Below are 25,656 nucleotides of genomic sequence, written 5' to 3' on the forward strand. Positions count from 1 at the left end.
TGCACTCATACACACTTGTATATGCACTCATACACACTTGTATACGCACTCATATACACTTGTATATGCACTCATACACATCAGTACATGCACTCATACAGTTGTATATGCACTCATACACATTAGAATATGGACTCATATACATTTGTATATGCGCTCATACACACTTGTATATGCACTCATACAGTTGTATATGCACTCATACACATTAGTGTATGCACTCAAACACACTTATATATGCACTCATACATACTTGTATATGCACTCATACAGTTGTATATGCACTCATACACATTAGTGTATGCACTCATACACACTTGTATATGCACTCATACACACTTGTATATGCACTCATACACACTTGTATATGCACTTGTACATACTTGTATATGCACTCATACAGTTGTATATGCACTCATACACACTTGTATATGCACTCACACACACTTGTATATGCACTCATACACACTTGTATATGCACTCATATATACTTGTATATGCAGTCATACACACTTATATATGCACTCATACACACTTGTATATGCACTCATACAGTTGTATATGCACTCATACACACTTGTATATGCACTCATACAGTTGTATATGCACTCATACACACTTGTATATGCACTCATACATATTAGTATATGCACTCATACACACTTGTATATGCACTCATACACACTTGTATATGCACTCATGCACACTTATATATGCACTCATACAGTTGTATATGCACTCATACACATTAGTATCTGCACTCATACACACGTGTATATGCACTCATGCACACTTGTATATGCACTCATACAGTTGTATATGCACTCATACACATTAGTATATGCACTCATACACACTTGTATATGCACTCATACACACTTGTATATGCACTCATACACACTTGTATATGCACTCATACAGTTGTATATGCACTCATACACATTAGTGTATGCACTCATTACTCACTTGTATATGCACTCATACATACTTGTATATGCACTCATACATACTTGTATATGCACTCATACACACTAGTATATGCACTCATACATACTTGTATATGCACCCATATACATACATTTCTGCACACAGAATCATACACCATTGAAATGCACACACCTCTTATAATAAATGATCTAAATTCACATTGCAAATGCAAAAATAAATAGTTCAGATGCATAGATCCCAACAGATTGAACAATACCTGCCAGTTGATGGAGGTGGACTGGAGGGAGGTTGTACAAATGGGGTTGAAGCGGTGCAAAAGGTGACATCATCTGTGTGGGCAATGTACTGGATGATATCTGTCTGGTGAGGATCCTGGTCTTCATGCTCCATGCTCTCACTGGCAGCCCGCTGTCGATGGAACTGGTGTCTCTTTGGAGACCCTAGCAAACACAAATAATTCCATTAGTAAATGACAATGCAAATGTGTAAGTAAACACTGAAAGCCTTTTAGACTGCAGTTATACTGCTTGTTGATGGACATCAATAGCAAACCCTGCTTCCACAGAGGAGACATTTAAAATTATTTATCTTTGCATTCTTCCTTGAGGTATCCTTTGCTTGCATTATTATCTTCCTTTCATCTACTGTATCCATAATGTGCAATTTATTGAAATCAATATGCAGCAATATATTTTATATATTTTCACTTTCTCTCATTTGTATCAGCGGGAAAGATTTTTCAAAATTCCTACTATGTAAGCACGCAGGGGTGTACAGTCACCCAGGCTCGCTCTATTATTCATGGATATTTTACCCTACTGTCGTTGGAATCTGAAGCCTTCCACAATTCCACAACTTTGACGGCTTCATTTTAGAGAGTCTAAATTCCTCTACACTTTTAGTGCACTAATTAACATAATGGCAGCAAACGCCTGTGTGTACTAGATTAACAAAGCCATCTATTTTAAACTGCGATGAATATTGGAATTTCAGACATTGTATTATATGTATTTGGTGCAGTAAGGTTAGTGAGTGTCGGTTAGTATAGCCTGGTTAGTGTGTGTGACTGCTGCAGTCGTGTTTTTAAAAATTCTGGTTTGCAAGACAGCCAGGCTTTTTGGAGCTAGAGATGCAAATAAAGCATCGTAAAGGTCTGGGTTAATGGACATTTATTTATATTAAGAGGGTTTCCTGCAGAGTAGTTAATTAGAGACACTGGGGTGATCCATTGGCCATGCTGTACCCGAAAAGCAGCTCGCCACGCCACAGATGGGCCATTAAAAGCCAGGAGACCCCGTTCCTGGGATCTAACCGGCTCGCAACGTCTTGCGAGATCTAATGCGATCTCGCGAGACTTTGCAATGTAAATCCCGCCCATTGTGGGCAGGATCACATTTTAGCAAATCTGCATACGAGAGCAAGAAAGTTTGTCTCACTTATGTGCAGAACCGAAGGTACCCGAAGCGTTGGGATCTATCCCCTTCACCTTGGAGACCTTGAGCGAGTGCCGTTCAGAACTGGTCCCCACAAATCACCTCACCAGTAACCCCCAATCCCTTAGGATCATGCTGTCACCTCCTGGTGAGGCTGGCAGCACAGGCTGCCTCTGCCACCACCTTCCAGGCACTGTTCAGGAGGGCAGGCCTGAGTCTGCGGCCCACACTGGGGTAGAGGGTCTCCCTCCTCTCCTCATTGGCATGGGCCTGTGGGTCTATCTCAGACTCCCGAAATCGGGGGCATGTCTTCTCTGAGCCATCTTGGTGGCTGCAGTGAATGTGTGGTGAGTGGAGTGCTCAAGATCAGCTCCAGTTGTCAGGCTCTTTGGCGCTAACTCCGGACCCTGTGGTTAGAACGTCCACTGGGCCGGGATTTACTTTCAATTTGTGCTACAGAATGTTGGCCTATTTGCATGTCCTGAATCGTGGAATGGATTGCACCCCTAATGGAAATGTGAATTGCACGCTATTCAGTCCTGGTTGTAGCAAGACTTGCCTACTTCACCCTGTGGGCAGCATGGTAGCACAGTGGTTAGCATTGTTGCTTCACAGCGCCAGTGTCCCAGGATCGATTCCCAGCTTGAATCACAGTCTGTGCGAAGTCTGCACTTTCTACCTGTGTCTCTGGGTGCTCCGGTTTCCTCCCACAAGTCCCGAAAGACGTGCTTGTTGGGTGGATTGAACATTCTGAATTTTCCCTCCGTGTACCCAAACAGGCGCTGGAGTGTGGCGACTAGGGGATTTTCACAGTAACTTCATTGCAGTGCTAATGTAAGCCTACTAGTGACAATAATAAAGATTATTATTATAAAAAAGTGTTTTGGATGATCTGAGGCTGTGAACGACAAAAGATTTGCAAATAAGTTCTTTCTCATATTTAAATGCAAATTCTTGCTCCAAGTATTGACATATTTTCTGTTTAGCTCTGTTTTAAGTGTTCATGTTTTGAATATTAAAAGAGCTCATTGGGAACTTCAATCCATTTCCACATTGTTTCTGGACACGAACATTTTGTATTGGATGTCCACTCACTCCCCGTTGTTTTATTGGTTATGTCATGGTTTGCTTGAACCTCTAAACAAATGACTAACTGCCTTATGGTGCAAAGATTTTGGCCTCTGTGAGTTTCTCCCTGCCAAGGCTGCACTTAGAGGGATTTCCTGCTGGTGAGCTTGAAAGGCTCTTCGCCGATCAGGGTGCCATTTTGTTCAGCAGCCCCGATCTCCCCCCCCACTTTCAGTCTCGTTTGAGCATCCCCCTCACTCCCCCCCAACCTTGAGAGGCCCCGGGTACCACCCTCACCCCCTCTATCTGGCATGGCCCCCACTCCCTGGGCAACCTGGCATCTGGGCACCCTGACACTGCCAGACTGGCACCTTGGCAGTGACCATGGCACCTTGGCAGTGCTACTTAGGCACCTGGCAGTGCCAGGGTCGCATTGGCTGGGTGCCTGGGTGGCACTGCCAGGGTATCTGTGTGGCAGTGCCAAGGTGCCCAGGTGCCAGGGTAGTGCAAGGGTGCCACCTTGCCCTGTCCCCGACCTCCCGGGATCGCCAATGGCCTGGTGCCATTACGGCTGGTCCAGGTTTGTGTGGACCTGTACTAAATGCCGCCTGTGAGATCTCAGTTGATTCCTGGGCGCCCTGGCGAATCCAGCATCCAGGTATTTAAATGAGCTGTACGGCTCATTTGAATATGCAGACCTGGATCTCCCCCAGCAATGGGGAGATCCAGATCGTGCCAGATGCGTGAGTCGGTGGCTAACGCTCAGCACGGCACGGAGCCCGATTTGGGGCTCACGCGCCATCCACCCGTTGCCCCCGGATCTGTGCCGGGCACAACAGGCCCACTGAATTGCACCCAATTTTTATTTCTTCTGTGTGTCTTTTTGTCCAATGTGCTGCGAATGTATTCAGCTTAAACTCTACACTAACTCCTCCATTACTATAACAGAGATCAATTTAAGGGAAGCTGTTAGCTGCTGTGAGAACAAAAATGCCGAGGAAGTTAATCGACTAACATGTAATCTTTTCCTTCTCAGGCTCCAAATTTCAAATCAGGCCCTGAGTGGAAGTCAGATCTTCCTGCACGCCTTGGTTTGATGGCACCAGCCCATAACTCACCACATTTATTGAATTCAATTTCTTATCTTACCAAGGTGCCTTTTAACCTCTGGGTTGCTGACCCGGTAACCCAATTGCTAGGCTACCATAGTCTACATGGAATCGGGAGACAAATATTTATTAGATTTAAATCCTGACTCTTCATAATCAAATTGTACAATATTTTCTCTAACAGCCAGTCCATTCCCCTGTAATAAAGAAGCTTTGTTTCTGTAGCAGGATGTCTTGGCTAACAAGGCAGAATGAGTGGAATTGTACAAGGCTGTGTATTATAAAGCCAGCCCGGTCGGTATCCCCCGATGGTATATCCTGTGCAATTGCACAGCATTTACCTTCAGATCCAGTGGCACACCTGTACTGTGCTGATAGTCACTGTTTCCTGTTACCAGCTGCCAGTGTCAGTGTCCTTTCTTATCTTGTGCCTAACAGCCCCAATCGCTCTTACTTAGCTAGAACTATGATCAATCACTTCAGTAAAGTGAACTGTGAGCAGACACCAGTCAATATCGAAAGATAGAGTGTGGCAGGGCTTTAACATAATGAAATTGCAATAAATTTGTGCCACTTACACCTTTAGGGCTGATTCGAGTCCTAGTCTGCGGAGACCCTGCATCAGATAAATACCCGAGACTGGAAACAATACTGTCCAAACAAATCTCCACTCTCCTGATTTTCCTCCAAACTCCTGTTCTTTATTCCAACAGAAAGTCGCTTTCACTCTTTTCATTTGCACAAATCTAAGATTTGCACCTCATTTCCTTGCTCTGGGCCAAATTCCCCGTCCTCGCCAGCAGCGGTAGCGGGGCACGACTCGCAGTGGAGAACACCGGCCCTGATTTTCAGTGGTGTTTGTAAACTGGCAGTGCAGCCCTGATGGCGGGAGTGAGATATGCAGGATGTTAAAACCTCCAACAGAGGACTAGGTACCATCCTGGCCAGGATTTTCCGCTCCCGCCAGCGGTGGGCATCGTCGTGGGTGGGACAGGAAATCCCACGCTCCCAAGTTTTCCCATCCCAAACAAAATGATACCTGCCACTGGCGGAACCGGGAAGCCGATCTGACTCCAATGTTTGTTGCTCGGGGCTTATCGGCAGGCGTTCCCAGGTCTGGGAAAGGAAGAGTAGCAATAAAAAATAGCTTAAAATGCGAGGAAAAAGCCATTGGTGCAAATGCTGAAAGTTGAATTGGAATCCGATTCTAACTGATTTGTAAAATGTAACACTGCAGGCAACTCATTGGAGTACAGCAAGAGAGAACGATCATTTCACATGAGCAATCACTTTTTTTGCATTCAGGGTGGGGAATCTCACTTGGATGTTTGCTTACCCTCCACATCCCTAACAAATGCCTCAGTTCTTTTCTATGCTTGCTATTGAAGAATATGTGCTGGGTGCTCTTGCTCAGAATATTTTGTCTACCAACCTCTGTTTGATAATATTTTATCTTGCTTTGTTGGAAGGGTCCTTTTTGCTTTAGTCACTCTCTCAAGCTGCTTAGTTCACTTCTGGCCTGAATCAGGGCGAGTTCATTAATTCTCCAATTGTTGTAATTTGTCTAGCTTTTTAACTCAATAACCTTTGCTCAAAGTCTCTGGATTTCCCATACTCAGTGAAGAAGAGGGGATAATATTTCCTTCTAAACCTGGGACCTCTACCATAGTCACCTAGGAACACCTCCACCTGCACGTTTTGCTCCAAGTCGCACACCATCCTGACTTGGAAATATGTCATAATTCCTTCACTGTCGCTGAGTCAAAATCCTGGAACCCCCTTCCTAACATCTCTGGGAGTACCGACGCCACTGGGGCTGAAACCATGGTGAACTGAGGCAGTTCACCACCACCTCCTCAAAGGCAATTAGGAATGGGCACCAAATGCTGGCCCAGGCAGTGAAATCCACATCTCATGAAAGAATAGACAAAATGTGCGAATAGGGTTGTTTTGATGGTTTTCCAGGTAATATTGGGAGCCATCAGGTTCCTCCATTTTTTATATACAGCGGATTAGCAGCAAAGTCAGAAATACTGGGTTTGCCAATTCACATCCTTTTACTGTAACATGTCTTTCTATGACTTCTTGAGGTTTCTCGAAAAGATCTAATGCAGTTTTGTGCTATCCTTAGACAGTAAGGAGAGCAAAACCTAACAGACATCTCTGTCACCAGCAATACAAATGTTTTTTCTGAAACAGGCATATTATCACACGGGGTTTGTATGTAATACACATCAGTCAATTGCAGGAGTCTCTTCCAACAGTAATACAATGATCTATAGCAATATAAACAAGATTACATGCACCTTCTACCCGCTAACAGAGTTTAATCTCAGTGATGATATGACAGAGCCACTGCTTTGATCTTTGCCTGTGCTATTTTTTAAATTCAGTTTTCTTCTCCCCATTTGCCTTTAGTACGAGACATTATTGCCTTTTCTCTATCCCCACAGCTGCTTGATTCAGATTTTGTTGGCACAGCTGCGAATTGAAGAGGTCATCGCCACTTTCTGAAGGTGAAGAGGTTACTGGTGACGCGACATTGTAAGTTTCTGACCTTCTTGATCCAGGGGCAAAGGAGAATATTCCGTTCGGAACTGGTCCTTCTGCCAAAGGGATAATTGTCTTTTCTTTTTTTCTTTAACCAGGTCCGGGGAAGTTACTCTGGGCCTGTACAACCTCTTTCATGGGCATGGCCTTCTGAGGATGCAAATGTCCAAACATTCCTCTCTCTAGAAAAGGCTGTTAATAGTGCCCCCAGTGATTAAGGAAAGGTCTCTGGGACTAAGACCTAAAAGTATGAAAGAAGTGAGCTGAAATCTGGCAAGTGATAGAGTGGAGATTCAATTACTCACTTTGTTGCAGACGCACATTCCTTTAATACACCATCAATGGTCTGAGTAATCCCCATGACACAGAAATGAGTTTGAGTTCGGGGGGGGGGGGGGGGGGTATAGTGCTAGGAAATGAGTGGAAGACCCTATTGGCATGGTTGCCAGTGTTCTCCCACCTTGTGTGATCTTTCCAGGAACTGTTGGTCTACAGGAACCGGCAGCTCACTCCACGGAGACAGGCAGACCATGAAGCAAATTAATGCCTTAATCAAGTGCCAATTGCCCCAAATGCAGCAACTTTCCTGGCACTGCACAGGCCACTCACTGTGGCGGGAGCCTAACAATGCTGTGGAGGCAGCCCCCAGCTAGGCCATGGATAGTTGAATTCAGTGGCAATGTCAGGGAGCCGTCATGTTTATTGGGTTCATGAAAGGCCACAGGCAATCTTCTGGAAGGCCAACCTTTCACCTGAACGACCTTCACAGCACCTTGTCATCTTTTTTTGTGTGTGTCTCCATTGTTGAGGTGCCCCCTCTGTCTCCTTCTTCTCCAGCAGTGCTCACCGGGTCTGGTGGCCATCGTTGGTACTGCACTCGAAGTTTGAAGAGGTGTTTTGTGCTGGATTCAGCAGGTGAGTCAGGGGTCTCCCTGGGACAAGCTGGCCGGCCTCGGTTGGTGGTGGCTCAGGATTGGAGAGGCCTTTTGGTGGTGGTGGTTGTGGTGGAGGGGGGTTGGAAAGAGAGGAGAGAGTGAGAAGGGGACGGGAGGTTTTCAGCCATCTGATCTCCAGCAAAACAAATGGAACTGTGTGCAATGATGGTTTTAAACTCTGTTTGATTTCATTTTGCACTAAAATGACTGGTGAATTAAGTTTAAATTACCCACACTGATTCAAATATAAATATACCCCAAAAGAGTCAATTTTGTCCATCAAGACACCGAAAAGTAGATTATAAGTGAAACATTTCAAAGATTTGGCAGTAGAAGAATAGATGGGTAAAGAAGTCAAATGAGAAGGGGCTGGATTTTCCAGTCCCCCAGCTCCGAGATTCTAGGCAGCGCGCCATTTGCTGGTGACGAGATTCTCTCTTCCCACCGCTTGTCAATGGGATTTCCCATTGAAGCCAGCCCACTCTGCCGGGAAACCCACAGGCGGGAGTGCGTGCCAGCGGGAACAGAGAACCCCAACAGCCGGAGAATTCCGGCCAAGATCTTCTCCCAACATTCATGTAACATATTGGGCTGGATTCTCTGCAGCCCCATGCCGAAATTGCGTTTGGCGCGGGGGCGGAGAAGCAAATTTCACGCTGAAATCCGGCTCGGCGCTGGTCCTGCGCTTCTCCGGGCCCCGAATATCTGCGCGAATTACACCATGCGGCTGGGGGGCCATTGCCAGAGGCCCCCCCATTGAGACTCCGCTCCTGACCGGCCGAGTTCCCGACGGCGTGCAACTAACATGCTATGGCCGGTTGGGACTCTTGCGTGGCAGCTGCGGACTCAGTCCACGGCAGGCGGATCCTCAGGCGTGCGGCCGATCGGGGGTGCTGCAGTCCGAGTCTGCCATGGGGCATGCGCGGACTCGGAACTGGAAGTGCGGGGGCCCGTACCGCAGCCAAAGCTGCTGAAGCACTCAAGGTGCCTGCTAGCCCCCTGAAGGGACAAAGCCCCATTTTGGGAGAACCCAGCCCATTTACCGATAACGGGGTTGAGTGCATCGGTACAAATCACAATAGGAAGTCACAAAATTCTTATATTATGATTTTACATTGCAAATTTGATTGTATTTGGATGTTTGAACAATATTCTAGGGGGTTGATCTCTAATTACTGTTCTCATTTGTACGTGATGCTTGCAAATTAAATATCTTCCACCATTTGAGTATATTATGATTATTAATAGTTTCCCTTTGCAGGCCATGAGGATTTAATATTTTTCAATATTTTTCTCAATGAATTTGATTTCCTTTCTGAGATCAGACAGGCAGGTTTAAAAGCATGGCTGCGATATTCTGGTTCCTCCCACAGTAGATTTCCCCCAGGGGATACAGTCGCTGGCATGATCTTCCAGTGCCGTTGAGGTCTATGGGCTTTTGCTTGGCTCATCTGCTCCACTGCCAGGGAACTCACTGCGAGGGGGATTTGCACAGGACCGTAAGCTACCACTGGTGGGAGGGGATGGAAAATCTCACCCAATGTGTTTTTTGGTCTCTTTTATACAGCGTTCAACAGAATGGTCAATAATGTAATCAGTGTGCCACTGTATCTATAAAATTGATACTCCTGACACTACTGTCATTTTTCCTGATATGGTAATAACTGTTCTATTCTAGAAAGCTAGTTGGTGAAGGATAGAACTGGAGCCAATCTTTATCCACTTACATATTTGTTTACACAGTTTAAAAAATATTTTAGAGTACCCACTTCATTTTTTCCAATTAAGGAGCAATTTAGCGTGTCCAATCCACCTACCCTGCACATCTTTGGGTTGTGGGGGTGAAACCCACGCAAACACGGGGAGAATGTGCAAACTCCACACGGACAGTGACCCAGAGCCGGGATAGAACCTGGGACCTTGGCGCTGTGAGACTGCAGTGCTAACCACTGCACCACCGTGCTGCCCCTTTATTACACAGTTGCACAATGCAAACATACACTTCCTAACCCTCAACAACCAAAGTTTTAGTCTGAGTCTATGAGGGCTCAAGTGAATGCATCATTTGTGACCAATTGAATACAATTAATATCTGATTAACAATAACTCACTGAGCGCAATTAATGCAACATCACAAGATGTCTGATGAATAGTGTTTCATGATATATTTTCTTCTAAGCTAGGGGCTGCAACTTTTTTCAGTACTCCATGATTGTCTCAGCTTATATCTGATCTACGGGGCTGAATTTTACGGCTCATCGCCAGCCGTGATTTTGGTGCTGGGTGGGGTGGGGGTGGGGGGGTGCATAAAATATGATGGGTGCCTTCCTGCCCACCCCCAACCTGCTCCCCGTAATACAGTATGCAGGCTGAAATCGGCAGCCTATTTGCCAATTTGAAACAAATAATTAACGGCCAACTCATCAATTAGCTTATCAATTGACCCAAATATTACTCTGCCCGTGCTATAATGTAATTGGTGCAGACAGGTGGACAAGGATAGGGATTCTGCTTTTTCATCATCTGGGGTGGAAAACATGAGGGAACAGCGGCGCATCTTCTTTTTATTTGTTCAGGCGATGTGGGCCTTGCTGGCTGGGCCAGCATTTATTCACCATCCCTAAATGCCCTTGAATTGAGTGGCTTGTTCGGCTATTTCTGAGAGCATTTAAGAGTCAACCACATTGCTGTGGGTCTGGAGTCACATGTAGGCCAGACCGGGTAAGGACGGCAGATTTCCTCCCCTAAAGGACATTAGTGAACCAGATGGGTTTTTAAAACAATCGGCAATGGTTTTGTGGTCATCATTGGACTTTTAATTCCAGATATTTTACTGAATTTAAATGTCACTATTTGCTGTGATCCGAGCCCCCTGTAAAATTCAGACCACAGTGTGTAAAAAACATCATTTATGTAAATTTTTAACATGTACCAAAGCTGCAGAAATATATGGAACAAAAATAAAAGAAAGAGCATTTAGCTCATTATGCCAGAAGGATGTTCCAAAGAGCAGCCAATTATAGCACAGCAAGGTGCCAGAAATGAAAAATGAATTCATGATTAGATCATATTTTTTTGGAGGCAATGGTTGAAAGAGGATCACTGGCCAGAACATTGGATATCACTCTCAGTTCTTCCTAGAATACTGCGAAGGAGCCTCTTTGCCACCCCTTCCAAATTCAAAGCCTCCAACACCTGGGAGAACAAGGACAGCAGCAGGCACATGGGAGCACGGTGGTGCAGTGGTTAGCACTGCAGTCTCACAGTGCCGAGGTCCCAGGTTCGATCCCGGCTCTGGGTCACTGTCCGTGTGGAGTTTGCACATTCTCCCCGTGTTTGCGTGTGTTTCACCCCCACAACCCAAAGATGTGCAGGGTAGGTGGATTGGGCACGCTAAATTGCTCCTTAATTGGAAAAAATGAATTGGGTACTCTAAATTTGGACATTCTGAATTCACCCGAACAGCTGCCGGAATGTGGCGACTAAGGGATTTTCACAGTAACTTCATTGCAGTGTTAATGTAATCCTACTTGTGATAATATAAAAATTATTATTGTTAAAGGGAAGCTGGACAAGCATTTGAAGGAAAAGGGTTACAGGATTCTTCGGCCGCATCCGCCCGGCGATCTGAAATTCTTGCCCGAGGTCAATTGACCTTTACATAGTCACGTCCATGACGATCTCGCAGTGGGCATGGCCAAAGAATCCAGCCCAATGATTTGTAGGAGAAAGATGGAATGAGGTTCCGGTGAAGTATAAACACCAGCATGGATTGGTTGGGCCGAATGGTCTGTTTCTGTGCGCTGTGTAAACTTGTGAATGGAATTTTAGTTGGCTCCTGAACACCATGTTAAGCACTCAAACAATGTACTTTTCTAATTTTATGTATAGACATTAAAACCTTTAATTCTAAAATAATGAAAAAAAATACATTAAACCACATTTAAGTATATTTCTTATGGAAATTTGGCATAATTAGTATGCCGCAAACTCCTGAAAACATCGAAAAATGCAACTATTTATTATCTTGTAAACGAGGGCCTACCTGAACATCTTTTGAGGTTGTGGCAATAATCAGAGCAGAGCCATCAAGGTCCTCTCCTTCCTTCTCTCTCTAACCAAACACACACACAATCTCCCAAAACATGCGTACTTAATATCCACTAAGAGAGCTCTCCACTATTCTCTAAAGCTGCTGGGGTGGTTTTAAATGATTATATCCAGCCTTTCTAAGCAGGACAAATAATCTAACCATTGCAATCGCATTAACTGTATAAGAGCTGGATTTTCTTTATCTATCCATTTCATTATTTCCCCTTCCTTTCTCATCATAGAATATTTAAAAAATAGTTTATTTCCAAATCCTGTAATGCTTGATGCTGCTCTCAGGAGAGAATCCCCAAGCCATGCTTGACACCTTCGCAGAAGCATACCAAAGAATTGGCCTCAGCTTCCACCTCAAGAAGACTCCCGTCCTTTACCAACCAGCCCCAGGGCAAGATCCGGTCCCTCCCTCTATCAAAACCCCAACTAAATGTGGAACATTTCCCCTACCTGGGGAGCCACCTCTTCTCTAAGACTGACATCGATGCGGAGATCCAACATCGTATCCAATCCACGAGCGCCGACTTCGGACGCCGAAGGACACGAGTCTTTGATGACCTTGATATCCGTGATGACACCAAGATCCTCGGGTACAAGGCAGTCATCCTCCCAACTATGGTTCTCGGCATCAGCTGAGAGGACAAGCTTACTAAGATCAGTGACAATGAAGGAGCCAAGAGCCCCAGCATCGAGGCCATGATCATCCGAAACCAACTCTGCTGGGCCAGCTATGTGATAGGATGTCAGAGTTCCGTCTGCCAGAGCAAATCTTCTTTGCCCAGCTCAAGGAAGGCTTTCAAACAAGAGGAGGGCAAAGGAAGCGCTTCAAATAACCCTGAAAGCTTACCTCAAGAAATGCAATATGTGTGCCAATGCCTGGGGGACCCTTTCTCAGAAGACACCTACTTGGAGGAACCTCCTGATTGAAGGGTTACAATTCTTCGAGGTCGCCCGATGGCATGAGGAGGCCTGGAAAAGGAGCCTGAGAAAGGAATGCTAGTGATCCAGAGTCCACGGACCGATCCCACCTCCCAGAAACACCTGCCAAGTGTGCGGTCGAAGATGCGGCTCTAAGATCGGATCATCAGAACATGTGACCAGCAACATGGAGTTTCTTAGGTGGACAATCATACTCGTTATCGAGTGATCAGTGAAGGAGACGAATACTTGATAGCAGTGACATGTATCGTAATCCCCATGCATCATTAGTTCATTAAACAATTCATATCAATTCATGTAACTTCAATATCTGAGTAACTAACATCATTACAGCTGATATCAACACACATGCATTTGGCTGAGACCACTGAATAGGCCTTTCATACTCTTGACTGTAACACGATGCTTCAACAGGTAACTCTTGAGATTTTCAAAAGTGTTGTTTCACTGCTTGTTTGAAATCTCTGCAGGTTTATCTTAAAAGTAATCACTGCAGAACTTGCAGAAATTCATCCTTAAAATAAAGTTGTCGGTCAGATTGTACTGAAGAAGATAAATGAGGCAGTTCTGGTTAACTGATTGATACACCACTTTGTGACGTCTGACTGCATCTGGGCCCTTGGAACTTTTGTAGCCTTGGACCCACAAGGTGTTACAAACGTCACTAAAGCCATTACGCACCTTAACACAACAATATCAGTGGAATAGGTCAGTACTTAAGCAGTTTGTGCGTTGGAGAATTAAGTTAATGGGAACAATGTATTGCTCAAGTTTGCACACATGTAACATAAATCAAACCCAGTTTTCTTAAAAACAATAAATGCAATAATAAGCTGCAGAGAGTCAACTGAAATGTTGGCAGCGGTGGGATTTGAACCCATGCCTCCATAGAGACTGGAGCCTTAGGCCATCCAACAATAAACAAAGAAGAACTGCAAACAACAAACTCAAAACTCCTGTCGAACTTACACATTACTAAAGTGAAACAAATACGTAAGATACAGTAAAATTGTATAGTATTTACAGAGTGACTAATATGGGATTGATCTCAAGAATTGTAACCCTCTTTAAAGATAAATAATGTCACTACCCATCTCTTTTTGTTTCGTGAGCTACGACAGGCTAGTGAGTCCGAAGCTATCACAGAAAGTTGGTGTCACGCTAATTGCTGGGTTCGCAATGATCTTACCTCTGGTGTCAAGGCTCAGTGCCCTCTGGCTGGTTTCGAACTTCCACTTTTTGATCTTGAAGTAGGGGCTTGCTGATTCGAGGCTGGCATGTCTCCGCAGCTTAGTGAAGAACTGTAGCACTGTGCCCTGGCTGGGCGCCGTCACTGCCTCGATGGCACTGCCGCTGCCGCTTTTGGTGCTGCCGGCTAGACTTTCAATCTGTCCGGGGGAAAAAAAAGAAAAACCTTTGACGCTATCTGCGAATTTACTCAAACAGTTTGCCCTCTGGTGGCGTCAGGCAAAAGAAAAATGCTGAACCATTGAACAAACGAGCGCAAGACAAGTCTATGTTTGGAATGAAGGCTGGTGACACTTCAACCTATTTACACCTTGCTTCATTTTGGTAGAAAGCAAATGCCTGAAACTAATGGAATGGGCAGATTTTATGTTCCCAGCCTTTTGCCTGCACAGTAAACATTTCAAGTGGTTGCAAACAAAAGGTACTTTCTTAAATAGTAAAATATTCTTTAGGCATTTAAATAACAAAGGATAGGGGCACTATGGAATGAGCAATATAAACTCACATGACATGATGTTGAAATGGCAAGGATACAGAATAGAAACTGTTGCCTTACTTTTCACTGTACCAAAGAGGAAATAATAACAGTGGAAGAAGTCAAGATGAATATTCCAAAAGTGAAGATAGAAAGACAATTGCAGACAAACTGAACAAAACCCCAGGGTCCAGATAGAGTGCAATTGCAAATTCCCAAAGACATGAGGGAGGGGAGAGTGGAGGTACTAGCATATAAAACACGAGGAAGGAATAGCGCCAGAGGGCTGGCAGCCAAAGAGAGATAGCACTAACCCAGGAAAACATGGCTCAGTTAGCTTAATGTCAGTAACTGGAAAGATTCGAGAATGCTTCCTAAAAGACGAGGGAACACCTGGAGGTGGAAAATAAAATAACCCATAGACTGGGAATAAAAGCAACAGTCATATTTAACCGACATTCATGTTTTTTCCGAAGAAATAAAACAAAGAGAAGACAGCGGCAATTCCCTGGAGCGATTGGCATATGTGGAGTTGTAGAAAGTCTGTGACAAGATGTTGCATAGGAGTCCGGTAGAGTAGTCAAGGTGTGCGGTCAGGGTCAGAAAGCAGAACGGATTTGAGGATGGCCAAAAAACAATGAAAAGTGAAGAGATAAGGAAAGTTTCACATTCTGATAGCAAGTGGAAAGAATCGATGGGGGTCACTAAGACAAAAGGAAATGACTGCGGATTCTGGAATCTGACAAAGAGTCATCCAGACTGGAAACGTTCGCTCTCTCCTCTCTCCACAGACCCTGTCAGACCTGCTGAGATTGTCCAGTATTTTCTGGTTTTGTATGGAGGGGCCAGTGCTCCCCACTATGGCTGGAATTTTCCGACTGTTCATGCCAGCGGGATTCTCTGGTCTCACCGACAGCGCTCCGCCTCCTGCAGGTTTCCCAGCAGTGTGGGGTGGCTCCAATGGGAATTTCCATTGTCAGCTCTGGGTGCAGAGAATCCCACCACCAGCGAACTGTGCACTGCCTCCCGCTGCCGGGAAACTCGCGGATGGGAGGCAGAAGAATCCCGTCCATATGTATATATATATATAAATGATTCACACTCTGAATTTGGATTTATGGTGATGGAATTTGCAGATTATACAGAATTGGGTGCATAGGTAATAATGTGGAGGATTGTACCAAAATAGGCTTTCAGAGTTGGTAGATAAACTGCTAGAGTGTGAGGTTTAAGTAGACAGAATGAGGAGGCAATTTATTCCTTGCAAGGAAAGAAACTAAACTGGGCTGGCGTGCAAATAGATCTGGAAGTAAAGATACAAGAGTCACTAAGGCAGCAACACATGTTTAGAAAGCCGTGAAGAGTGCGGACAAAATACTGTGATTCATTTCGAGGAGCAGAGGAAGAGGAGTAGTAGGCCATTCAGCCCCTCAAGCTTGCAACATCTTTAAATTAGATCATGGCTGATGTGTACCTCAACTCCATTGGCCTGCCTTTGATCCATATCCATCGATACCCTCACCAAATACAATCTGTCAAACTTAATCTTGAACATTTCAATTGGCCCAGCACCACAGTCATTGAGGGAAAGTGAATTCCAGATTTCCACTAACCTTTCCTGATGTCAGTCCTCAAAGGCCTAGTTCTAAATTGAAGTTTTTGTTCTCTTATTCTGGACCCCCCCCCCCCACCCCCCCCCCCCCCCCCCCACCCCAGAGGAAGCAGCATCTACTCCGCCGAATCCTATTATCATTTTAAAAACCTCAGTTGGATCACCCCTTAAACATTTCTAAACTCAATGAAATACAAGTCAAGTTAGAAGAGAATATAAGAGCAGGGTGATAATCTTCAACACCACACTATGACTTCATTTGTTTGCAGGATATGGGCCAGCATTTATTGTCCATCCTTAATTGTCATTGAGAAGGTAGCGTTGACTCACTTTCTTGAACTGCGTGCTGCAAGTTCTACCTCAGTGCTGTTAGGAAAGGAGCTCCAATCTTTTGACACAGCAATATTGAAAGACTGGCAATATATTACCTAAATAGGATGATGTGTCACTTAGAGGGAACCTGGAGCTGATGGTGCTGCCATGTCCCAGGTAGAAGTGGTTCGACGTTTAGTAGGTGCCATTGAAGTAGCCTTGCTGAGTTGTAGTGTTAAATTTTGTAGTACTTGGAGTAGCATGTGCGTTTCTGGTCTTGATACTACAAAAAGGCAAATAACGCTCTGGGGAATGAAACTCTGGACAAAGTGTGACCAGAACTGAGAGGGTGCAATTGTAAGAAAAGATTGAGCAGTCTGACGCTCTTCTCTCTGGAAAAGAGAAAGCCTGATGAAGGTCTTTAAAATTAAGAAGGGTTTGAGGGGGTGGATCTGAAGAAACTGTTTCTACCTGTGGGATAAGTCCAGGACAATGGAGTATAAACATGGAATAGGCACCAACAGATCAAACACAGAAATCAGGAGTGATGAGAATGTGGAATTCACCGTAACATGGAATGGTTGAAGTAGATAGCACCGATGGATTTAAGAAGAGTCTTGATGCGTATATGAGGGAGAAGGGAATAGAGGTATACAAGTGCAGGTTGGGGAGTGGTAATTAATGTGTGAGACAGCCCATGTGGAGCATAATCACTGGCATATACCAGTTGGACCAAATGACCTATATCTGTGCTGTAGATTCTATTTAATTCTATGCAATTTTACTTACCATGCTACTTTCTCCAGAATCAGCAGGTGTAGGAACATTTGCGTCAACAAAGGTAGTGTTAACTGATGAATTGAATGTATCCCCAGGCAAGGTTGAGCTGGGGGTGACTGAGTGGCTTGTCAGAGCAGTTTGTGGCAGTGGATTTATGATGGACTGCAAACAAAATTAGAAATAAGCTAAATTCACAATAAAAAACAGTTGGCTCACAAAAATAGATCTAAAGAGGATGAGTTTAAATAGTCTTAATCTCTACTTCTCTAGTGATTGAGCAGTCTTTGTGGATTAGAAAAATAAACAGGATGCTAACACACTGTGAAAACAACATGTTATGATTCCGTGTGTTATTTTCGGTGGATTTAAAGGTGGCCACAGTTTATGCAGAACCAGATTTCCTTTCAACACAATAATGAGTCAGCATGTTTCTGCAACAAAATATTGCTTCATAGGTTACAGTTTTGGATGTATTTTCTGTGGAGTGCTTTGTCTTGCCTTTCTACGTAGTTTCCTTTCCCGGAACCTGAGCTGACCTCCTCGGGGATGATGGGGTCACCTGCCAGTGGTCACTGTCGATACTGCTTTGTAATTAACTCACTTGATTGACACAGACAGTCCTCCCTCTCTCCTCTAGCTGAACCATCTAAAATTGGCAAACTTATTCTTTGAGGGAACCTGGAATTTGCATGTCTCTCAAGACTGGGACCTCCATGTGGAGTCCAATTCTCGTGGCATGAAGCTACCAGAGGGCCTCATATTTACATGACTGATGAGCGCAGCCAAGACGTAACCACTTTGAGATGAAAGAAGACAGCTCTGATTTACAAATATAATCGTCAAATTCAGAACTCTATCAATATTGTTGTTGAAATAAAGGTGATTTTTCTGTGGACAATTTTAAGGCAAGCACATTTCACCACAGACAAACTCATGTTAAATCATAAAACATAAGGCCTGCTAGACAAAAATTGAATGGGTTTATGTGCATGATGCTGTTCTAACTTAAGTATGCTGGATTACATTGAATGTGTAAGACATAAAATGATGTATAATGAAAATTAGCAATATAACTAACACGAGAAATATTTGACTACACCATACTAACCACAGAACCATGATATAAGTATGTTAATATTTTAACACATTATTAGTCATTAGTTATTGGTTATTAATTATTGGATTGTACTTTAGTTCACATAATAATCACTAACACAAGCTTTAACATTCCTCGAAGGAGAAATCTGTTCATGTTGCACAATTTGCAGACGTGCATTGATTCTTTGGGGACAGGCTGCATCGCTTGGCTTGAACATTGCTTTTCATTGAAATCAATGAAGAATGCTGTAATGGCTGTGCGTGTAGTAGTCCATGGCGCTGACTGTCTCTGGGAAATCTATGTAAGTCTGCATAGCACTGCTTACACGAACAAATTTCAATACCTTCCTCTCCTGGTTGCATCCAATATTTTTGTTCATCAGTCATAATAATATGTGAGATTTAGATGTCTTCAAATTGACAGGAAGCCAAAGGCATCAGGTGTGAAGAAGCAGAAACCTGCAGAAAATAACTACTACCTGTCAGTGATGGTTAAAAATACACCCCCAAAGACAATAGGTTGAATTTAATTCTTCAGTCTTTCATTAAGGGCGTCGTTGATGCATCATGTCTTTCAGTACCTAGTTTTATTTGCACAATTATGCCATCAAATGAATATTCATCAGCCAGTTTCTGTCTATTTCCAACCTGCATCTGGCCACTGACACTTCACATTTCAGTGAAGGAAAATTCATTTCCTCCACAGATAAAATTGAGCCTTGACGGTTGGATGGTGTGACTCTGGTGTTACTTTGGATTAAGCACTTTAGCTGCCCATGATTACACATCTTGGAATATCCTACCACAAATCAGTTACATTATTAACACTTGCAATCTATTCCAGACATAAATGAATGGCTATTTATTTCACTAACTCATACCGTGGAGCAGTTCAAGGGAGCATTAATTTAAACCAACTAAAATCTGGTCACAATCATTCTCAAACATAACATAGTTTATTTGGCATTCCTCTGTACAATTAGCATGTTAAATATGTCAAGTTGGTATCCCTCACTTTATTCCTCCTTTAATTTATTGCCTACAATTCACACTGTATGGGCGTGAACCCATTATGTGCTCACTTGGGTTGTGTTGAACTCTTTCATCTCTGTTTAGATCTCATTTCACAAGTAGCTTGATTTCCGTGATAATTAAAGTTTGAAATATTTCCGGTGTACCTGCTTGAAACGTAAATCAAGCGACTCTGAAAATAAATCTGAATCTGAAACTCTCAACAACAATCTCCAGCCTAGAAATTATTACCGGAAACATTAGTAAGTTTAAATGATAGTTCTCTCTTGCTATTTAAAAACAGACATAAACCCACTCGTGTTAATTGGGTTAATGCCTCTGCATAAACAGGGGAGAAAAGAATGTCATTCAAATGTGCTCAGCATTCAACCACCAATGCTGGTTACACTCATTCCCCTCCACCATTGACAGCACTGCTCTCGTAGCTCTGCCCTTTCTGCTGGAAAACCCTCAAGGGGGGAGTGAAACTAGTTGAATAACTGCCAACGGGTCAGCAGAAGCACAATGGATCGATTGGCCTCCCTCTGCCCTGTATCAAATGGTTCTGTGTTGACCCTTCGCCTTCCCATTTCTCTGTCTTTCTTTAAAATTCTGCTCAAAACCCATGCTTTACCATAACTTTCCAAACTCTTTCCCTTGGCTTGGTGTCTGTTCATCACAGGATAAATTTTTCTGTGGCATAGTGGTTAGCACTGCTGCCTCACAGATCCAGGGTCCGGGTTCAATTCCGGCCTCAGGTGACTGTGTGGAGTTTGCACGTTCTCCCCGTGTCTGCGTGGGTTTCCTCCGGGTGCTCCGATTTCCTGCCACAGTCCAAAGGTGTGCAGGGTGGGTGGATTGGCCATGCTAAATTGCCCCTTAGTGTCCAAACTGTTAGGTGGGGTCATGGGGATGGGTCATGGGAAATGGGCCTATGTGAGGTGCTTTTTCAGAGGGTCAATGGGCCGAATGGCCTCCTTCTGTACTGTAGGGATTCCATGATTTGATTCCAATTGAAGGTGCCTCAGGGCATCTTGTAAACTATTGGCATCATACAAACGCAACTTGTTACAGTTATTGTTTTGCATTTTTTACACCCTAATATATTTTAACACTCAATGTTTAAATAAACATTATTAAGTGCAAGATAATCTGCGGGATTCTCCCTTCTGGGGACTAAGTCCCCACGCCGCCGGGACTGGCCAAAAACGGACGGCCACTTGGCCCATCGGTGCCCGGAGAATTGCTGGGAGGCCGCTGCCAACGGCCCCCGCGTGACGCGAACCCCGCCCCCGCCCGAAAAACAGCGCCGGAGAATACGGCAGCTGGCTTCGGGGCATCGGGGCGGGATTCGCGCCGCCCCCGGGGATTCTCCGACCTGGCGGGGGGTCAGAGAATCCCGCCCATATGGTATTTGGACTTCTTTTGTGACTTATAGTTGTAAAGGCTCTTGACATGCTACTACAAATTATCCTCTTAAATTTCTCCCTTGTATCTTCCTAAATCCTGGCATTGCATTGAAAAAGATGGAAGCTGCTCCACAATACAATCTATCATTCATGGAATGCATCCAGAGACAGCATGGGGAAGTAGTGTTGCCAAACCAATTCCGGCCCATCATTCTACCCTTGTATTTGCTGCTGTTATTTATGTTGACCAGGTGAAAGCCGAGCGAACTCGTTTGGAAATGAAAAGCTCCTCTGACTGACAAATGACCACGGCATACCTAGAGATCTAAACATCCAAGGACTTGCAGAGCGTCAACACATTTCCTTTACTTCCAATCTGTTCCAGTTGTTATTGTTGCTCCCGTATATTTGTCTGTCGTTGTGAGTGCTTCATGAAGGCAGTTATTTACTGTCGTCTGTGCAGCCCCCCCCCCCCTCCCCCCCCCCCCACACATCCCCCTTCCCTCAGCAATAACCTATCACCCTATACAAATGCAATTCTGCTTGTGGGAACATATTGGCATTTCTCTGCCCATCCCATCTGCCCACTCCTGAGAAGACACAAACCTGGATGGCAGATAAGGTAACAACTCAAATGTATGAGAGTAAGGGCGAGGAGTCAATCAGCTGCTGCATCAGTTACTGAGCACCAATTTATCTGTGGGCTGTCAGCAAATACAACTTTCTCATTGCACAAAATAATTAAATAATTACAGTATTTTTAAAGACATGAGCCATGTATTTTGGAAAGTGACCTTGAAGGCATTTTCCAGTCGCAACCTTTTCTGCTTAGCAAATCTGTGATCGGATGTCTTTGAAGATGACAATTATCTGGTACTTGCCTGGAAAATGGAAAGGTTGGTTTTCGACGATGGTGGAGCTTGGGTAGTCATTGCCAAGCTATTGTTCTCACTTGATTCACACTCGTGAATTGTTACAATTTTCAGTGAAGGCGGTGAGATGTGCAAATGGGTTAATCGAGCATTCTTTAAATGGTGAAAGTCCCCTTCAGTCAGAGTATACCTAAATGAGGAACAAAATAAAAATAGAAATTTTCATTCTGTTTTGTCCCATGTTATGGATTCCAATGTAGCTTTTGTGGCATTTGACGGGCCCGGTTGTCATGTTGCTTGAAGCTAGACCAGCAGCAAAAAGGTAATTGGGTAAATTCTGCCCAATCAGATTCTTCCCCTTCGGGGCACCTGCACTCACAGGGGAGTTTGGGTTGGACAATTGAGTTACAAGGCTGCAGTCCTCTCCATGACCTGTGCCAAGGGAGGTGCTTCTGCTGGGAGCGTGGGGCTGCATACTTTACCTCAATTAGATATTACACAACGCCTTACTCCTGAGACTATGCTGTGAAATGTGTCTAGAAATAACTGTATGTGACAATAGTAGACAAATACTTGACGTGTTCATATGGCACTCTACTGTCACCATTCTAGTGGCATCGCTAATCAGTTTACTCCAAATGAGTTGTTGCTTTGTTGAAGTGTAACAGAGGATATGACAAAGAACACATGGAAGCATTAATCAGCCAGCTGTTGATACAGAAAGCAATCAGTTTTAGGCTGTTATACCTGACGTTCTGGAATCTAAGCAGTATTAGAGTTGAAAGGAAGAATGTGTAATTCATAATTTTTCTGGTGCCACTGGTCAAAAGTGAAATGATATTACTGCAATGGCTATGATTTTGGAACACCAAATTGTTAAATTTTGACATTCATTGACAGCAATGTACTGATAACGATATGGACGGAGAGCAGGTATGGGCGGCGCGGTAGCACAGTGGTTAGCACTGTTGCTTCACAGCACCAGGGACCCCGGGTTCGATTCCCGGCTTGGGTCACTGTCTGCGCGAAGTCTGCACGTTCTCCCCGTGTCTGCGTGGGTTTCCTCCGGGTGCTCCGGTTTCCTCCCACAAGTCCCGAAAGACATGCTTGTTAGGTGAATTGGGCATTCTGAATTCTCCCTCTGTGTACCCGAACAGGCGCCGGAGTGTGGCGACTAGGGGCTCTTCACAGTAACTTCATTGCAGTGTTAATGTAAGCCTACTTGTGACACTAATAAAGAGTATTATTATGTGGGTAATTCGTTATCATGCCGTCATTCCATTAGCATTTTATGATTAACGTTTGTATCTATGCAAGGTTTTTAGTGACATGTGGACACCAAAATCCTTTTGATCCTCTACAGGTTTTTTGCCTTTCACCAATAGGAAATAATCCAATTTGTCTTTCTTGAATCCAAAGTGAATTATCTGGAACTTTCTCACAGAACAGCATCTACCAATAGTTTTGCCCTTCACAATCTTGAAGTTGTCTGGAGGATCACCACCACTGCTCCACCCGCAGCACCCTCCCCCAACCACCCAACCAATTCCGATCTTCATAGGTCTCTCTGCATAGTCATACCCTCCTTTCCCTGAGTAACATCCTAATGATTTTACACTATACCTTTTCCACTGATTTGTAACCTTCCTTTACTGGGGTTCCTGACACTGCACTATATTTGAAATGCAGCCCAGTTAAGGTTTGATACAAGTTCAATGTAACATTCTTTCTTTTACGTTCTGTTCCTCTAGATATAAACCTGACATTTTCTACATTGGAACAACATCTGGGGCGAAATTCTCCTACCCGCCCCGCCACATTTCTGCCCCGACCGGCCGGCGGGAGTCTCCGTAACACCGGCTGGTCAATGGGGTTTCCCATTGTGGGGCAGCCCCACGCCGTCGGGAAACCCCCCGGGCGCCGGCAAAACGGAGACTTCCGCCGGCGGAGAATGACGCCCAAGATGTCGATCGTGCTGACCTACCAACGTACAAATTCAATTTTTCACAGTCTTTGTCATATTGACCTGCATCGCTCAATTTGGTGCTGTCAGCTATTTTGCTATTCCCTCAATTGCTAACTTTAGCTATTTTTGTTCATCGTAAATCAAAGTTCATGGACATTCCTCGGCATATATTTCCAGTCTGATCAACGTCCTTCAACCCCTAAGAAATCTCTTTTTACTTCTCTGCTGAAGCTTTCATTCAGTATTTCCACACTGGAGAGATTCAGCAATTTCCCCACCCAATCCAGAGTCCAGGAAAATCACCAGGACGCGGGACAGTAGCCAGGATTCTAGATGCACAGCTTTTAGTTTGGGGAAATCCGAGGTTTAATAGCTTTGTTACAAACAGCACAGAAAGGAACTTCTTCACTCTTAGTGTTACTTCTGCCTCCCACAGGATGATTGGTGAATTACTGTTAATGGTGAGAAAAAGATTGTCGCTTTTGACTTGTGATTCACTTCACATTTCACCTTGTAAAATAATTGATTTCTAATTCTCAAATTAAAAGATAAACATTTCTTTATAATTGTGTCTTCTATGTATGTCCTATGTTTTTTCATGTACGGAACGATCCACCTGGACTGTACGCAGAATAATACTTTTCACTGTACCTCGGTACACGTGACAATAAATCCAATCCAATCCAATATTTTACATATTTTTTTCCAAAGCGCCTTTAATTATTAATGACCAACCTGAATTCAACAGAATATATATTTTTAAAATCCCTTTTTATTAACGGTGTCTGAAATGAGGTCTTGATTGCTGTTGGTGTAGATTTGTGGTTTGAATTTTCTTTCTCTCATGTGGGATTATATTGATTCTGAACCATTTTATTGTTTTGTGGTTCCCTCTCATGTACTTTCTCTTTCACATTAGTTATCCTTACACCCTTTCTCATTTACTTACAAATCAACTAAAAACTGCAAGCATTTGTTGCGATAAATGTGCTTAACAAACTTGGTGTGATATACATAGATACATAGAAGATAGGAGCAGGAGGAGGCCTTTTGGCCCTTCGAGCCTGCTCCGCCATTCATCACCATTATGGCTGATCATCCAACTCAATAGCTTAATCCTGCTTTCTCCCCATAGCCTTTGATCCCATTCTCCCCAAGTGCTATATCCAGCCGCCTCTTGAATATATTCAAAGTTTTAGCATCAACTACTTCCTGTGGGAATGAATTCCACAAGCTCACCACTCTTTGTGTGAAGAAATGTCTCCTTATCTCTGTCCAAAATGGTTTACCCTGAATCCTCAGACTGTGACCCGATTCTGGACACACCCATCATTGGTAACATCGTCCCTGCATCTACCCTGTCTAGTCCTGTTAGAATTTTATAAGTCTCTATGAGATCCCCCCTCATTCTTCTGAACTCCAGCGAGAACAATCCCAACCTAGTCAATCTCTCCTCGTATGACAGTCCCGCCAACCCTGGAATCAGTCTGGTGGGTTAGAGTTTGTAAATTGCTGGGCTGAGCTGTGGCTGCATGAATAATAATAATTATTTTTAGCTTCCGGTTATATTTGATTCATGTCCTCAGTCAGAGAGAAGGCCATGCTTATAACATGACATCACTGGTCATCAAGACAGTCAGTCTTCAGACCTAACTGTCAGTTCAGCTATAGTTCTGCGGACAGGGATTATTAAAGTATTAGTGTGTGGTTGACCTGAATTCAAATTTGTTCAGCGACAGCAACTTTCAATGATATAGCGCCTATAACAAACTAAAACGCCCGAAGGC

The 25,656-nt window shown here is 44.0% G+C and overlaps 1 protein-coding gene and 1 long non-coding RNA gene across 4 annotated transcripts in view; one reads left to right on the plus strand and one right to left on the minus strand.

Moving 5' to 3' along the window:
• The window catches only part of LOC140394900 (uncharacterized), a 153,439-nt gene that overhangs the window by 68,008 nt on the left and 59,775 nt on the right, over positions 1–25,656 (plus strand). The window contains exon 2 of the long non-coding RNA XR_011936067.1: positions 7,012–7,102. This is a non-coding gene — a long non-coding RNA (uncharacterized lncRNA). The remainder of the gene's footprint in view (positions 1–7,011; positions 7,103–25,656) is intronic.
• cbarpb (CACN subunit beta associated regulatory protein b) overlaps positions 1–25,656 on the minus strand; it is a 237,467-nt gene that overhangs the window by 25,834 nt on the left and 185,977 nt on the right. For all 3 annotated transcript variants that reach the window (XM_072482065.1, XM_072482066.1, XM_072482064.1), the window contains exons 6-9: positions 21,913–22,093; positions 17,523–17,675; positions 14,276–14,474; positions 1,205–1,388 (exon numbers count right to left, since the gene is read on the minus strand). In XM_072482065.1, the coding sequence (XP_072338166.1) occupies positions 1,205–1,388; positions 14,276–14,474; positions 17,523–17,675; positions 21,913–22,093 (717 nt within the window). The remainder of the gene's footprint in view (positions 1–1,204; positions 1,389–14,275; positions 14,475–17,522; positions 17,676–21,912; positions 22,094–25,656) is intronic.

Source organism: Scyliorhinus torazame, chromosome 18 (genome assembly GCF_047496885.1).
Source record: "Scyliorhinus torazame isolate Kashiwa2021f chromosome 18, sScyTor2.1, whole genome shotgun sequence".
NCBI lineage: Eukaryota > Metazoa > Chordata > Chondrichthyes > Carcharhiniformes > Scyliorhinidae > Scyliorhinus > Scyliorhinus torazame.